Here is a 14431-nt window from a genome sequence, read left to right as displayed (position 1 = left end):
TTGTCCTGCACCCAGACACTCAGCCTGCAAGGGCAGTGTGTGTGTGTAAGGGTACAGGGTCTCTGAGGGTGGCACAATGAGTGCTGCAGCCCTTAGAGGCCTTCCCTGGTCACAAGGCCCTGGGTACCTAGGGTACCATTTACTAGGGGCTGACATGTGGCTAGGGTTTGCCAATTTGGAGTTTGTGTGGTTTAAGGAAGGAACATAGGCCCTGGGCACCTGATTGGCAGGAACCCAGGGTACACTCAATCGAAGTACATTCAGCAATTTAGCAAAAAGTGGGGGCATACCATGCAAGAAAGATGGCACTTTCTCACAGTGCTTCTTACCCGCCAAGGATTGTACCCTTGAGAATTTCTTGGACTTCAAATAACCATTTTGGGGATTTTATATGTGATTTTATTTTAGATTGAAAATCTTCAGAGAGGCCACCTGGTTATGACACTTTCTTTTCTAGGTGTTTAAGTATCTCAGTTGGGGATACGAATGATGGGAATTTGGATATCTTGAGTAGTTGAGAGAATACCTACATGTTATGCTTCCTAATTCATCATTGAGTTTACTGTATCTGAAAGCTCTCAATTACTAGACACCATTGCAGTGAGAGACTGGAGAAATGTTCAACTATGTTCACTCATTTCACAGAACTTGCACAGACTGTGACCCAAGCGAAAAAATATTTTGCCTGCAGCAGGCCTCTGAAGTCTAGTCTGAGCCTCTGTGACAGGGAAACTTGCGCATGGTGAATACAAAAGTACCAAAAAGAGTATTAAACATATACTTACCTTTATTTCCGCCCATATACGTTCATTTTCACGTACTCTGACTGATGTGATAACCGCAAGCAACTGTGTGCACTCTAGCATTCATTTGGAGAGATGCAGTCTAATGGCTACACTGCCAACAATGGAACTCGAGGACCAGCTTTCTAAATTTGGCTTACCCAATTTTTCAAAATACGTAAACCTGGGAACTTTCTTTCCATGTGAAAACACATCGCTTAACCATCAATATCCGCATTTAGAAATAAGGTGAAGGCCTGAACACTAGTATTTAATGGATAAGTTATTGGTAAGCTTATTTCATTATATGGCTCTTTACTAAATTCATGAGCACAGAGCAGCTCCACCTATGGACAGGACCCTGGAACACTTTACAAGAGTCAAATACTTTTTTTTCGTTTTGAAAACCACAAATATTTATATAAAGGCAGCTTTTCTTCTCTCTTTTAATGAAGCGAATAGAAGGAATATGCTACTTACCAGTATGCATCTGTTCTTGGCATGTAGAGCTGCAGATCTACACACTTTTGCATAGATCGCCATCTGGTGTTGGGCCCGGATGTTTGCGCATGGGCTTCGGCTCCATCCTCAGATTGTTTTTCGCCAACAGGGAAAGATGGAGCGTAGTAATAATAGTGAAGAAACCCATGTGTGTTGTATCTAAATAAGATAGACTGGAACGGATACAGGTAGCCGGGTGGGCGTGTGTAGATCTGCAGCTCTACATGCCAAGAACAGATGCATACTGGTAAGTAGCATATTCCGTTCGAGGCATATGAGCTGCAGATTACACACTTTTGCATAGACTATATAGCAGTACCCAACCCTAGCGGCGACCACCAGTATCCGTTGCAGTGGTTTGGAATAGTGTTTTTAGTACAGCCTGGCCCACACTAGCTTGTTGCTTGGTTTGCACATCTACACAGTAATGTTTAGTGAAAGTGTGCGGTGTTGAGCATGTCGCTGCTTTGCAGATATCATCTAATGGGATGTTCCCTAGAAAAGCCATAGAAGCCCCAATCTTCCGTGTAGAGTGGGCTTTAGGGGGAACAGATAGCGTTCGTTTTGCCTTGTGGTAGCAAATCTGTATGCATTTTACAATACACCTAGCTATCCCTGATTTAGAGATGGGGTTGCCTTTATGTGGTGGAGAGAAAGAGACAAATAGTTGTTTGGGCTTTCTGAAAGGTTGTGTTCTCTGGATATAGTAAAGTAAGGCCCTTTTAACATCTAGCGTGTGTAGAGCCCTTTCTGCAACAGTTTGAGGTTGCGAGAAAAAAAACGGTAACTCTACCGATTGATTTAGATGGAAGGGGGAAATGACTTTGGGTAGGAATTTTGGGTTGGTACGGAGGACAACCTTGTTGTGGTGCATTTGAAGAAAAGGTTCTTGTTTAGTGAGTGCTTGTATCTCACTGACTCTTCTAAGGGAAGTGATGGCTACAAGAAAAGCTGTTTTCCATGTGAGAAATTGCAGTTCGCATTTATGCAAAGGTTCGAAGGGCGGTCCCATTAGCCTTGTGAGAACTATATTTAAGTTCCACACAGGTGAGGGTGGTACTCTGGGGGGAATTATCCGCCTGAGGCCTTCCATGAAGGCTTTAATGGCAGGCACTCTGAAAAGTGATAGGTGCTGTCTGTTCTGTAGGTAAGCAGCCATTGCTGCGAGGTGTAACCGAATGGATGTATATGCTAGGTTACACCTTTGTAGATGGAGCAAGTAGCATATGATGTGCTGTATAGATACGTCTAGAGGGTTGATTGTGTTGTTATGGCAGTAAACAACAAATCTTTTCCACTTTGCAGCGTAGCAGGCCCTAGTAGTAGGGCGTCTAGCTTCTCTGATGACGTTCATGCAGTCAGGGGGAAGGTTAAGGTATCCAAATTCTAGGATCTCAGGAGCCAGATCGCAAGGTTGAGGTGAGCTGGGTCCGGGTGCCTGATCTCTCCATGGTTCTGGGTTAGGAGGCATGGTGAGAGGTGTAACTTTTGGTGTGGCACTACCGAGAGTTCCAGCAGCGTGGTGTACCACGGTTGTCTGGCCCATGTTGGAGCTACTAGAATCAGTGTGAGGGAGTGCTGTTGTATCTTTCGCATCACTAATGGAATTAGTGGGAGAGGTGGAAAGGCGTACGCAAATTTGCCTGACCAGTTCATCCATATCGCATTGCCTTTGGACAATGGGTGTGGGTATCTGGCGGCGAAGCTTGGGCATTTTTTGTTTTCGTGGGTGGCGAAGAGGTCTATCTGTGGATGCCCCCACATCTGAAAGAACGGGTGCAGAACCTGCGGGTGAAGTTCCTACTCGTGGATCTGCTGCGTCTGTCTGCTGAGCAGATGATCTGCCATGGTGTTTTGGACTCCTGGGACATGTTGGGCTAGGAGAAAGATTTTGTGTGGAATTGCCCATCTCCATATGCTCTGTGCTAGTTGAGAGAGCTGTGGAGAGTGTGTGCCGCCCTGTTTTTGAATGTAGTACATGGCCGTCATGTTGTCTGTGCGAATCAGGACTGCCTTGCCTAAGATGCGAGTCTGAAAGGATTTTAGGGCTAGAAAGATTGCCAGTAACTCCAGATGGTTGATGTGGAGTAACTTTTGTTGCGGCGTCCATGTGCCCTGCACTGTGAGGTGTAACAGATGAGCTCCCCAGCCGGAAAGCGATGCGTCTGTTAGGATTATTTGTGGAACCGGGTCCAGGAACGGTCGACCTCTGGAAAGATTTGTGGTGTTCCACCACTGCAGAGAGCGATGGGTGCGACCGTCTACCAACACCAGATCTGTCAGTTGCCCCTGGGCCTGGTTCCACTGGTGTGCTAAGCACTCCTGGAGTGGACGCATCTGGAGTCTTGCATTAGGCACTATGAAAATGCAAGGGGCATCCCTATTAGTTGCATAAACACTCTTGCTGGGAGAGAGTGGTGAGGTATGAATTTTTGACGCAAAGCCTAAATGCTTGCAATCCTGGCAGGATTGGGATAGGCTATGGCTTTTGAGGTGTCTATGGTAGCACCGAGGTATTGCTTTGTGTGGGATGGTATTAACTGGGACTTTTGGTGGTTCACCGTGAAACCTAGCTGGTGAAGTAGTTGGATTGTAGTGGCGGTGTGATGTACACACTGGTTGTAGGACGTGGCTTTTATTAGCCAGTCGTCTAAATATGGGAAGACGTGAATGTGCTGTCTTCTGAGGTGTGCCGCCACTACTGCTAGGCACTTGGTGAATACCCTTGGTGCTGTTGTGACCCCGAATGGGAGCACCTTGAACTGGTAGTGTTGCCCATCCACTACAAATCTGAGGTACTTTCTTTGAGCATGGTGTACCGGAATGTGAAAGTATGCGTCTTTCAAGTCCAGTGTGGTGAGAAAGTCGTTCTGGGAGAGGAGTGGGAGTACTTGTTGAAGGGTTACCATGTGAAAATGGTCCGAATGTATGTAAGTGTTTAGAGGCCTGAGATCTAAAATAGGTCGTAGAATCTCATCTCTGTTTGGTATCAGAAAGTACAGGGAGTAGACCCCTAAATTTTGCTGATTGGCGGGGACTTGTTCTATGGCATGTTTTTGTAGGAGGGAGATTACCTCCTGTTTTAGTAACGTGGAATGTTGTTGTGACATTGGGCGTTGCCTGGGTGGAATGTTTGGGGGGTAGATGTTAATTCTAGGCAGTACCCTGAACTAATAATTTGGGTCACCCATCTGTCTGAGGTGATGGTCTCCCAGACGTGAAGGAAATGTTGTAGCCTGCCCCCGACCGGAGTGGGATGGTCTGGAGGGAGCAGGGGGAAGTCATTGGGTAGGCGGTGTGGCAGAGCGGGCGGTATTTGTTTTGCCTCTGCCTTTATTGTTATTGCCTCTATATCCGCCTCTTTGATAACCCCTTGTGAATGTGGATTGAGTAGGGGATTTGTAGGAAGTGGACGCGCTATCTGAGGAGTAGCCTCTGGCGGTACCCCGAAAGGAAGAGCGGCGAAAGTAGCGTCTAGGAGGGTGTGACTGCAGGGCTCCCATAGATTTCGCCGTATCCGTGTCCTTCTTCATTTTCTCTAGGGCCTCATCTACCTTTGGATCGAATAGATGTTCTTGGTCAAAGGGATGGTTTACAATAGAGGCCTGTACCTCAGGCTTAAAGCCTGAAACTATGAGCCAAGCATGGCGACGGAGGAGGACACTAGTGTTAATGGCCCTGGAGGCTGTGTCTTCTGCGTCTAAGGCACATCGTATAGAGGTATTAGTTATGGTTTTACCCTCTTGAATTAATTCATTGGCCCTATTTCTGTATTTTTCTGGGAGATGGTGCATGATGGTTTCTAACTCATCATAATGGGCTTTGTCGTATCTGGCCAATAGCGCCTGAGTGTTGGCGATACGCCATATATTGGCTGCCTGTGACGCAGTGCGCTTTCCTGACGCGTCTAGTAGCTTTGACTCCTTGTCAGGTGGTGGTGCTTCGCCTGACGCCTGGGAGTTTGACCTCTTCCGTGCAGTGGAAACCACTAGGGAATCCAGTGGCGCCGGCCCTTTGATATAAGCAGGGTCTGTGGGGGCAGCTTTATACTTCTTTTCTATACGTGGGTTAATGACCCTAGCCCTAACTGGGTCTTTAAAAACCTCTGGTGCATGTTTTATAACCCCCTTAAGCATAGGTAGTATAGCTGTAGACCTATGAGCGGTATCAAAAGTGTCGAGGAGGAAATCCTCCTCTACTGGGTCAGTGTGTAGTTCTACTCCCGTGGTAATGTGCCGCCCTCTGAAGTAGGTGATGGAAACCTAATGAGTCTTCCGGTGGAGATGGCCTGGATGGGTAAAGGTCATCTTGTGGGACATCTGGAATGTCTGGATTATTATAGTTGTCCCATGGGTCTGGGGATCCTGTAGGGGTGGGGTCTTGTGGCACATCCCCTGGATAATATGGGTCCCCCTCATTATCATCGTCCGGAGATGGGGTCGGGGAGCGATGAGGTGGAGGTGGAGGGGGCGGAGGTGGAGAAGGTGGGGAAGGAATTCTGAAAGGGGAGGTAGCAGAGTCCTTCCTCTTTGGAGGTGGAGGTGGAGGCGGAGCCGGTTTGTCCAAGTGTCTCTTTTTAGAAGAGAGGGCCAAATGACCAGTCTTTGGATCCTTGGTAAGTGTCTTTTGCAATGGATCCGGTGTAAACAGTTCTTCTGAACATGGTTGTTCCGTCGGCACCGAGGATTTCGGGGCCGATGGCTTTTTATGCTTGTCCGTGCCGTGCTTTTTGGGAACCTCCGATTTTTTAGTCGGCGCCGAGGTGGACTTCGGTGCGGGAGTCTCGGTGCCGATGGCTTTATGTGGTTTGGTCGGCACCGAAAGACCTGGTTTCGACCCCGAGCGCTTCGGTGCGGAGCTCGGTGTCGAGGTAGAGGCCGATTTCTTTTTCGGTGCCGAAGTGTGTTTTTCGGCACCGCTGGCAGGCTGGCTCGAGCCCGAGCCGCCGGAAGGCTTGTTTGGCTTCTTCACCGGGCCCGAAGGTGGGGTGTTAGAAGCAGTGTCTTTGGTCTTGCCTAGGCCCGGAGGCGAAGGCGTGACCGGAGCCTTTTTGGGTGTCGGCGCGGGTGTGGGAGGGGGTATAGTACTCACGACCCTCTGCGCCGGGGTAATGTCCTCCACATCCGAGTCATCGGATTCGGAAGCACTGACGAGGTCTTCTTCTTCGGTGTGCTGCTGTTCCGGAGCTCCGACGTCGTCCCCGAAGATGTCGACTGGAGCGGAGGTCGAGGAGTGCGCCATGTTGCGTCTGGCCCTTCGATCTGGAATAGTCTTTTTCGATCTAAAAGACTTGCAGGCGGGACAGTCTCGAGCCTCGTGTTCAGGGGAGAGGCAGAGGTTGCACACCTCATGAAGATCGGTGTAGGGGAATTTGGACCCACATCGAGGGCACTTCTTGAATGGAGTTCTTTCCATCAGCCAAGCCCGGAGCTGGGATAGGCCCGAAGGCCGCTGTCGACGACTGCAATCGAAGAAGTGTCGAAGAGAAGGTGATTGATGAGATCTGGATCTGAAGAATACCGATGAGCGAGGATTTTGCGTTGATCGTTGAACTGGAAAAGTTCGGAACCGGAGCGCGAAGTATTACATCCAAGCCCGAAGGCGGAAAAATAACAATCTGAGGATGGAGCCGAAGCCCATGCGCAATACGAACCAAAGGAGGAGTCACCGACCTCAGTGTGTAGATCTATGCACAGATCTACACACTGTGCATAGATCGCCATCTGGTGTTGGGCCCGGATGTTTGCAGTTGTTTTTCCTCTTGGAAAGTCTTTGGAAGTCACGAGGTATGTGACTCCTTGCATCGTATTGCGCATGGGCTTTGGCTCCATCCTCAGGTTGTTTTTCGCCAGCAAGGAAATGATGGAGCGTAGTAATAAACAGTGAAGATGCCCATGTGTGTTGTATCTAAATAAGATAAACTGGAACAGATAAAGGTAGCTGGGGAGGCGGGTGGGCGTGTGTAGATCTGCAGCTCTACATGCCAAGAACAGATGCATACTGGTAAGTAGCATTTGCCGTTCGAGGCATATGAGCTGCAGATTACACACTGTGCATAGATCATATAGCAGTACCTATCCCTAGCGGCGACCACCAGTATCTGTTGCAGTGGTTTTAAACAATGTTTTGAGTACAGCCTGGCTTGTTGCTTAGTTTGCACATCTACACAATAGTGTTTAGTGAAAGTGTGCGGTGTTGACCATGTAGCTGCTTTGCAGATATCATCTAAGGGAATGTTCCCTAAGAATGCCATGGAAGCCCCTATCTTACATGTAGAGTGGGCTTTAGGGGGGGGACTAATAGCGTTGTTTTGCCTTGTGGTAGCAAATCTGAATGCATTTGACAATCCACCTAGCTATCCCAGATTTGCAGATGGGGTTGCCTTTATGTGGTGGTGAGAAGGAAACGAGCAGTTGTTTTGTCTTACGAAAGGGTTGTGTTCTCTCGATGTAGTAAAGTAAGGCTCGTTTGACATTTAATGTGTGGAGAGCTCTTTCTGCAACGGTCTGTGGCTGCGAGAAGAAGACGGGCAGTTCCAAAGATTGATTTAGGTGAAAAGGAGAAATGACTTTCGGGAGGAATTTTGGATTAGTACGGAGAACCACTTTGTTATGGTGCATTTGCAAAAAGGGTTCTTGAATGGCGAGTGCTTGTATCTCACGGACTCTTCTGAGAAAAGTGATGGCTACAAGAAAATAAGTTTTCCATGTTAGGAATTGAAGTTCACATTTGTGCAGAGGTTCAAAGGGAGGCCCCATTAGTCTTGTGAGAACGATGTTTAGGTTCCACAAAGGTGAGGGTGGCACTCTGGGGGGGAATTATTCGTTTGAGGCCTTCCATGAAGGCTTTTATGGCAGGTACTCTAAAGAGTGACAGATGTTGCCTGTTTTGTAGATAAGCTGCTATGGCTGCAAGGTGCAGTCTAATAGACGTGTAGGCTAGATTGCATCTTTGTAGGTGTAATAAATAGCCTATGATGTGTTGAATGGACACATCTAGGGGATTGAAGTTATTGCTGTGACAATAAACCACAAAACGTTTCTACTTGGCTGCGTAGCAAGCTCAAGTGGTAGGTCTTCTAGCTTCTCTAATGACGTTCATACAGTCTGGGGGAAGATTTAGGTAACCAAATTCTAGGATTTCAGGAGCCAGATCGCAAGGTTGAGCTGAGCTGGGTCCGGGTGCCTGATCTCTCCATGGTTCTGGGTTAAGAGGCGTGGAAAGGGGTGTAACTTTTGGTGCGTGGTGTGGTGTACCACGGTTGTCTGGCCCAAGTTGGAGCTACTAGGATGAGAGTAAGGGAGTGTTGTTGTAGTTTGCGCACCACTAATGGAATGAGTGGGAGAGGCGGAAAAGCGTACGCAAATTTGCCTGACCAGTTCATCTATATCGCATTGCCTTTGGACAATGGGTGTGGATACCTGGCGGCGAAGCCTGGGCATTTGGCGTTTTCGTGGGTGGCGAAGGTCTATTTGTGGATGCCCCCACATTTGGAAGTACGGGTGAAGAACTTGTGGATGGAGTTCCCACTCGTGTATCTGTTGTGTTTGTCTGCTCAGCAGATCGGCCATAGTGTTTTGGACTCCTGGGACATGTTGGGCTAGGAGAAAGATTTTTTGGGGTATGGCCCATCTCCATATGTTCTGTGCTAGCTGAGAGAGCTGCGGAGAGTGTGTGCCTCCTTGTTTCTGTATATAGTACATGGCTGTCATGTTGTCCGTGCGGACTAGGACGGCCTTGCCTGATATCTGTGTTTGAAATGCCTTTAGTGCTAAGAATATGGCTAGTAACTCCAGATAGTTGATGTGGAGTAACTTTTGCTGAGATGTCCACCTGCCCTGCATGGTGTGATGTAGTAGGCGAGCTCCCCAGCCGAAGAGCTGTCAGTACTATCTGAGGAACAGGCTCCAGGAACAGTCGCCCTTTGGAAAGGTTTTTGGTGGTCCACCACTGCAGAGGGCGATGGGCACGACCGTCTACCAACACCAGATCTGTCAATTGACCCTGGGCCTGGTTCCATTGGCGCGCTAAGCACTCTTGGAGAGGACGCATCTGGAGTTTTGCGTGAGGTACTATGAATATGCAAGAGGCCATCATTCCTATGAGTTGCATGAACACTTGAGCTGGAAGAGAGTGTTCCGGCTGAAATTTGGCGCATAGAGCTTGAATGCTTGCTATCCTGGCAGGACTGGGGTAGGCTAGCGCTTTTGAGGTGTCTATAGTGGCACCTAGGTATTGTTTTATGTGGGACGGTTGCAGATGGGACTTTGTTTGGTTTACTGTGAAGCCCAGTTTGTGAAGTAGCTGGATAGTGGCGTGAGTGTGTTGTACACACTGGTTGTACGAGCTGGCTTTTATTAGCCAGTCGTCCAGGTATGGGAAGACGTGGATGTGTTGTCTTCGCAGGTGTGCTGCCACGACCGCTAGGCACTTGGTAAACACTTGCGGTGCTGTGGTGACTCCGAATGGGAGTACTTTGAATTGATAGTGTTGACCGTCCACTACAAACCTGAGAAACTTTCTGTGAGCTTTGTGAACGGGAATGTGGAAATAGGCGTCCTTGAGGTCTAGGGTGGCAAGGAAGTCGTTTTGGGAGAGCAGGGGAAGTACCTTCTGGAGCGTGACCATGTGGAAATGGTCTGAGTGAATATAGTGATTTAGGGGTCTGAGGTCCTTAGAGCGTCGTCCCTTTTTGGTATGAGAAAATATAGGGAGTAAACTCCCATGTTTTGTTGGTGGGTAGGAACTAGCTCTATCGCACCCTTTTGTAGGAGGGAGATTACCTCCTGCTTTAGAAGTGACAAATGTTCCTATGACATTGGGCGTTGTTTGGGAGGCATGTTTGGGGGATAGATTTTAGTTCAAGGCAGTAGCCTGACCGAATTATTTGTGTTACCCATTTGTCTGAGGTGATAGTAGCCCAGACATGAAGGAAATTGTGGAGTCTGCCCCCGACCGGAGTGGGATGGTCTGGGGGGAGTGGAGGGAAGTCATTGGGTAGGGGTGGAGGCAGAGCGGGAGGTGTTTGTCTTGCCTCTGCTATTGCTGCCCCTGTAGCTGCCTCTTTGGTAACCCCTTGTGAAGGTGGATTGGGTAGGGGCTTTATAGGAAGTAGAAGCGGTGTCAGAGGAGTAGCCTCTGGTAGTGCTTTGAAAGGAAGAGCGGCGAAAGGAGCGCCTGGGAGGGTGCGATTGTAAGGCTCCCATAGACTTTGCTGTATCTGTGTCTTTCTTCATTTTTTCTAGGGCCTCATCAACTTTTGGGTCGAACAGATGATCCTGGTCAAAAGGGTGGTTAAGGATGGAAGCTTGCACCTCTGGTTTGAAACCTGAAATTCGCAGCCAGGCATGCCGACGGAGGAGGACGCTGGTGTTAATTGCCCTAGAGGCGGTGTCAGCTGCATCTAGGGCACAGCTAATGGAGGTGTTGGTGATAGTTTTACCCTCCTGGATTAACTCATTGGCTCTATTTTTATATTTGTCAGGGAGGTGTTGCATGATGGCTTCTAGTTCATCATAATGTGCCCGGTCGTATCGTGCCAAAAGCGCTTGTGTGTTTGCGATGCGCCATATGTTGGGAGCCTGGGATGCAGTGCGCTTGCCCGATGCGTCCAAGAGTTTGGACTCCTTATCAGGTGGTGGTGCCTCGCCTGATGCATGGGAGTTTGGACGCTTTCTTGCAGTAGACACTACTAGGGAATCTAGTGGTGCTGGCCCTTTGATGTAGGTGAGGTCTGTAGGGACGGCCTTATATTTTTTGTCTATGCGAGGGTTGATGACCCTGGCTCTGACTGGATCCTTAAAGACCTCGGGTGCGTGCTTGATAACGCCTTTGAACATGGGCAGGATGGAAGTGGCCCTGTGTGCTGTGTCAAAGGTATCTAGGAGGAAGTCCTCCTCCACGGGGTCAGTATGGAGATCCACTCCGTGGTAGTGTGCAGCCCTCTGAAATAGGTGGTTAAACCCCATTGAGTCTTCTGGAGGAGATGGTCTCGAAGGGTAGAGATCATCCTGCGGGACATTAGGGATGTCTAGAATGTTATAATCGTCCCATGGGTCTGGGGAGCCTGTAGGAGTGGGGTCCCCTGTGGGTTGGTCATGGGGCTCGTATCCTGTGTCATCATAGACATTATCCTCATCATCATCAGCATCCGGAGAGGGTGTGCGAGAATGAGGTGGTGGAGGAGATGGAGGAGGGGGAGGTAGCAAAGTCTTTCCTCTTTGGAGGTGGAGCTGGGGCAGGCTTGTCCAGCGGTCTTTTTCTGATGCTGAGCATCAAATGTCCAGTCTTAGGGTCCTTGATCAGTGTTTTTTGCAGTGGATCAGGCCTAAACAGTTCTTCAGTGAGTGGCTGATCCGTCGGCGCTCAAAGCTTCGGGCCGTAGGTCTTTTAGTCTTGGAGTCTGCATCAGTTCGTTGTTTTGAACTGTGCGGCTTCGGAATGACTGGTTGTTTACTCTGATCCGAGATGACTTTCGGCTTCGAGGTGTGGGTGTCGATGGCTCTGTGTTTTTTGCTCGGCTCTGGGGACGGTGTCGGTACCGAGGAGCTTGTGCTGGTTTTCGGCGCAGAGTGCTTCGGTGTGGAGCTCGGAGCCGAGGAGGAGGCCATTTTCTTTTTCGGCGCCGGTGCAGAGGAGTGTTTTTCGGCAACGACGGTAGGCTGGCTCGAGCCCGAGCCGCCGGAAGGCTTGATAGGCTTCTGCACCGGGCCCGAAGGCGAGGTGTGAGAAGCGATGTCCTGTCCCGAGGGCGAAGGCGTGACCGAAGCCTTTTTGGATGCCGTGGTGGGTGTGGGGTGGGGTGGGGTTGGATATTGGTACTCACGACCCTCTGTGCCGGAGTGATGTCCTCGACATCTGAGTCGTCGGCCTCGGAGGCGCTGACGAGGCCCTCTTTGGTGTGCTGTCCTTCTGGAGTGTCGACGCCTTCACCGAAGATATCGTCTGCGATCGCCGTCGACGAGTGTGCCATGGTTGTTCTCGCCCTTCGGTCTCGATTGCTTTTCTTGCACCGGAAGGATTTGCCCGCCGGACAGTCTCGAGCCTCGTGTTCAAGGGAGAGGCATAGGTTGCATACCTCATGGAGATCGGTGTGGGGAAATTTGGACCCACATCGAGGACACTTTTTGAATGGAGTTCTTTCCATCAGCCAGGACCGACGCTTGGGTAGGCCCGAAGGCCCTCGTCGACGACCGGAATCGAAGACTTGGAACGATGAGAGTCGCGTCGAGTGTGGAGATCGCAATCGAAAACAATACCGCGTAAAGGGGGAAGGATTGCGCGCCGATAGAAGAACTGGAAACTGTTCAGAACCGGAGCGCGAAGATCACATCCGAGCCCGATGGCGGAATAAAACAATCTGAGGATGGAGCCGAAGCCCATGCGCAATACGATCCAAGGGAGGAGTCACATACCTCATGACTTCCAAAGACTTTCCAAGAGGAAAAACAACTGCAAACATCCGGGCCCAACACCAGATGACAGTGTGTAATCTGCAGCTCGTATGCCTCGAACATACCCCTTCATACTTCACATTACATAGAAATCAGAGATGAGTTTAAGAAATTCTGGTGAGTTCATAACACAACCTTACTCTTATTGAATTCTGAATTAGGCTCAGTAGAACACTGGATAAAAAGACAATGCCAACTAGGGAAGCAATGTTGCAAGAAAAATGCTGCAATGTGACTTTATACACAGGTTCAAACAGAAGATCCAACAGTAATACAGCATTTAATTTTCAAGAGGAGTAGGTTATCTGATCAGAAGGAAATCCTTTCAAATGGCTTTCACAAAATCTGGACTTTCTGACATAGTAAAAAAAGAAGTTTGACAAGGACTATTTTTACAGGTGGTAATAGCTCCCAACTGGGCCTTAATGGAAGAGAAGTGAAAAACAAACATTTCCAAATACAGGAGAGGGCAGTAGCATGTCTTCCTGCCACACCGTTTTGGGCTGCTAAATCCCTTACACTTGAATGTGGGTGATGATATAGTTGAAGGCACCCTAGCGTGTTTTGGGATGTACACATGCTGTCTGAAGGTTAATTTAAAGCAGTGCACAGTTTCTAGCAGGAAAGATATATCATCAACTGTCAACTTTAATTAATTACTTTATTTTACAAATGAAGTTCTAAATAATTGCGGAGACTGCTGCCTCTGCAGTGTCTATGTTTAAGATTTAACTAGCGGTCCTAAATAAAACTGACATATAATTGTCAAATTCAAATGTAAAGTTATCCAGGATGCCACACACAGACTAAGCAATTGAGTGTCTATGAATGCCAGTGAAGATCCTATGGTGACGAACTTGACTGCAACTTGTTCATCTTAATCAAAAGGGTACAATGCTTGGTTCTAAAGAGACATTTTCCGCACTCTTCCGCAAACTAAAATTTCATATGCCGCCTTGGATGACTTTCAATCAAAACTATGGGTGGGTTTTGCTTTTCCACTTTCAAGCCAACCTCCAGAAAATAGATACGCTAACACTTTGTATACGTACTCCGTGATTGTAAGCTTCGCGGGCTTTCTCCATCTGTTGGCCCTGCTCTTCGATCTGCCCCTTCATCATCCAGAGCTTGGGGAAATCCTCATAGTGCTTCAGCGCTTCCTCGCATAGATCCTGGGCAGCATCAATATTTCCCAGCACCCACTCCAACTTCACTGACTTCATAAATACCTGCAGAAAAGAAAGCACAGATTATATGTAGTAGAGAAATCTATGATCTGATATCACATCTCTCCACAATGCAAAGGAAACAACTACACACAACTTTCCACAATGATGGATATGTTCTTACTAGCGTGACCACCCACCTCCAGGTCTATACCGGACGTTCTCCAGTCCTGAACTTTTCACCTATGAAGTACTGATTTCAGGTGTGTTAGTCTAACTAGCTTAATGGATGCAAAACAAGACTACATCACCCAGTATTCATTACGTTATCACAAAATTTGAGGAATAAAACAGTGTCTGTAATAGCTTGGAGAGAGGTGGTCAAACTAGTTCCTACCAGGTGTGACAACTCCACATACAACAGAAGAAGCAATTATTTCAACTGTTCATGTTTGCGGAGGAACTAGTCACCACACCTTTACTCACTATAATGCAGGAGAAGCATTATTTAAACAAAACAGATTTACAC

At 48.3% G+C, this 14431-nt stretch overlaps 1 protein-coding gene across 1 annotated transcript in view; it reads right to left on the bottom strand.

Annotated features, from left to right (window-relative positions):
• The window catches only part of PRPF6 (pre-mRNA processing factor 6), a 349710-nt gene that overhangs the window by 105983 nt on the left and 229296 nt on the right, over positions 1–14431 (bottom strand). Inside the window, exon 16 of the mRNA XM_085619664.1 lies at positions 13789–13965. Coding sequence (XP_085475790.1) covers positions 13789–13965 — 177 coding nt within the window. The remainder of the gene's footprint in view (positions 1–13788; positions 13966–14431) is intronic.

The sequence above is a fragment of the Triturus cristatus genome, chromosome 7 (genome assembly GCF_964204655.1).
Source record: "Triturus cristatus chromosome 7, aTriCri1.1, whole genome shotgun sequence".
NCBI classification, from domain to species: Eukaryota; Metazoa; Chordata; class Amphibia; order Caudata; family Salamandridae; genus Triturus; species Triturus cristatus.
The sequence above is the reverse complement of the archived record's forward strand: the minus strand, read 5'-3'. Positions and strand labels throughout refer to the sequence as shown.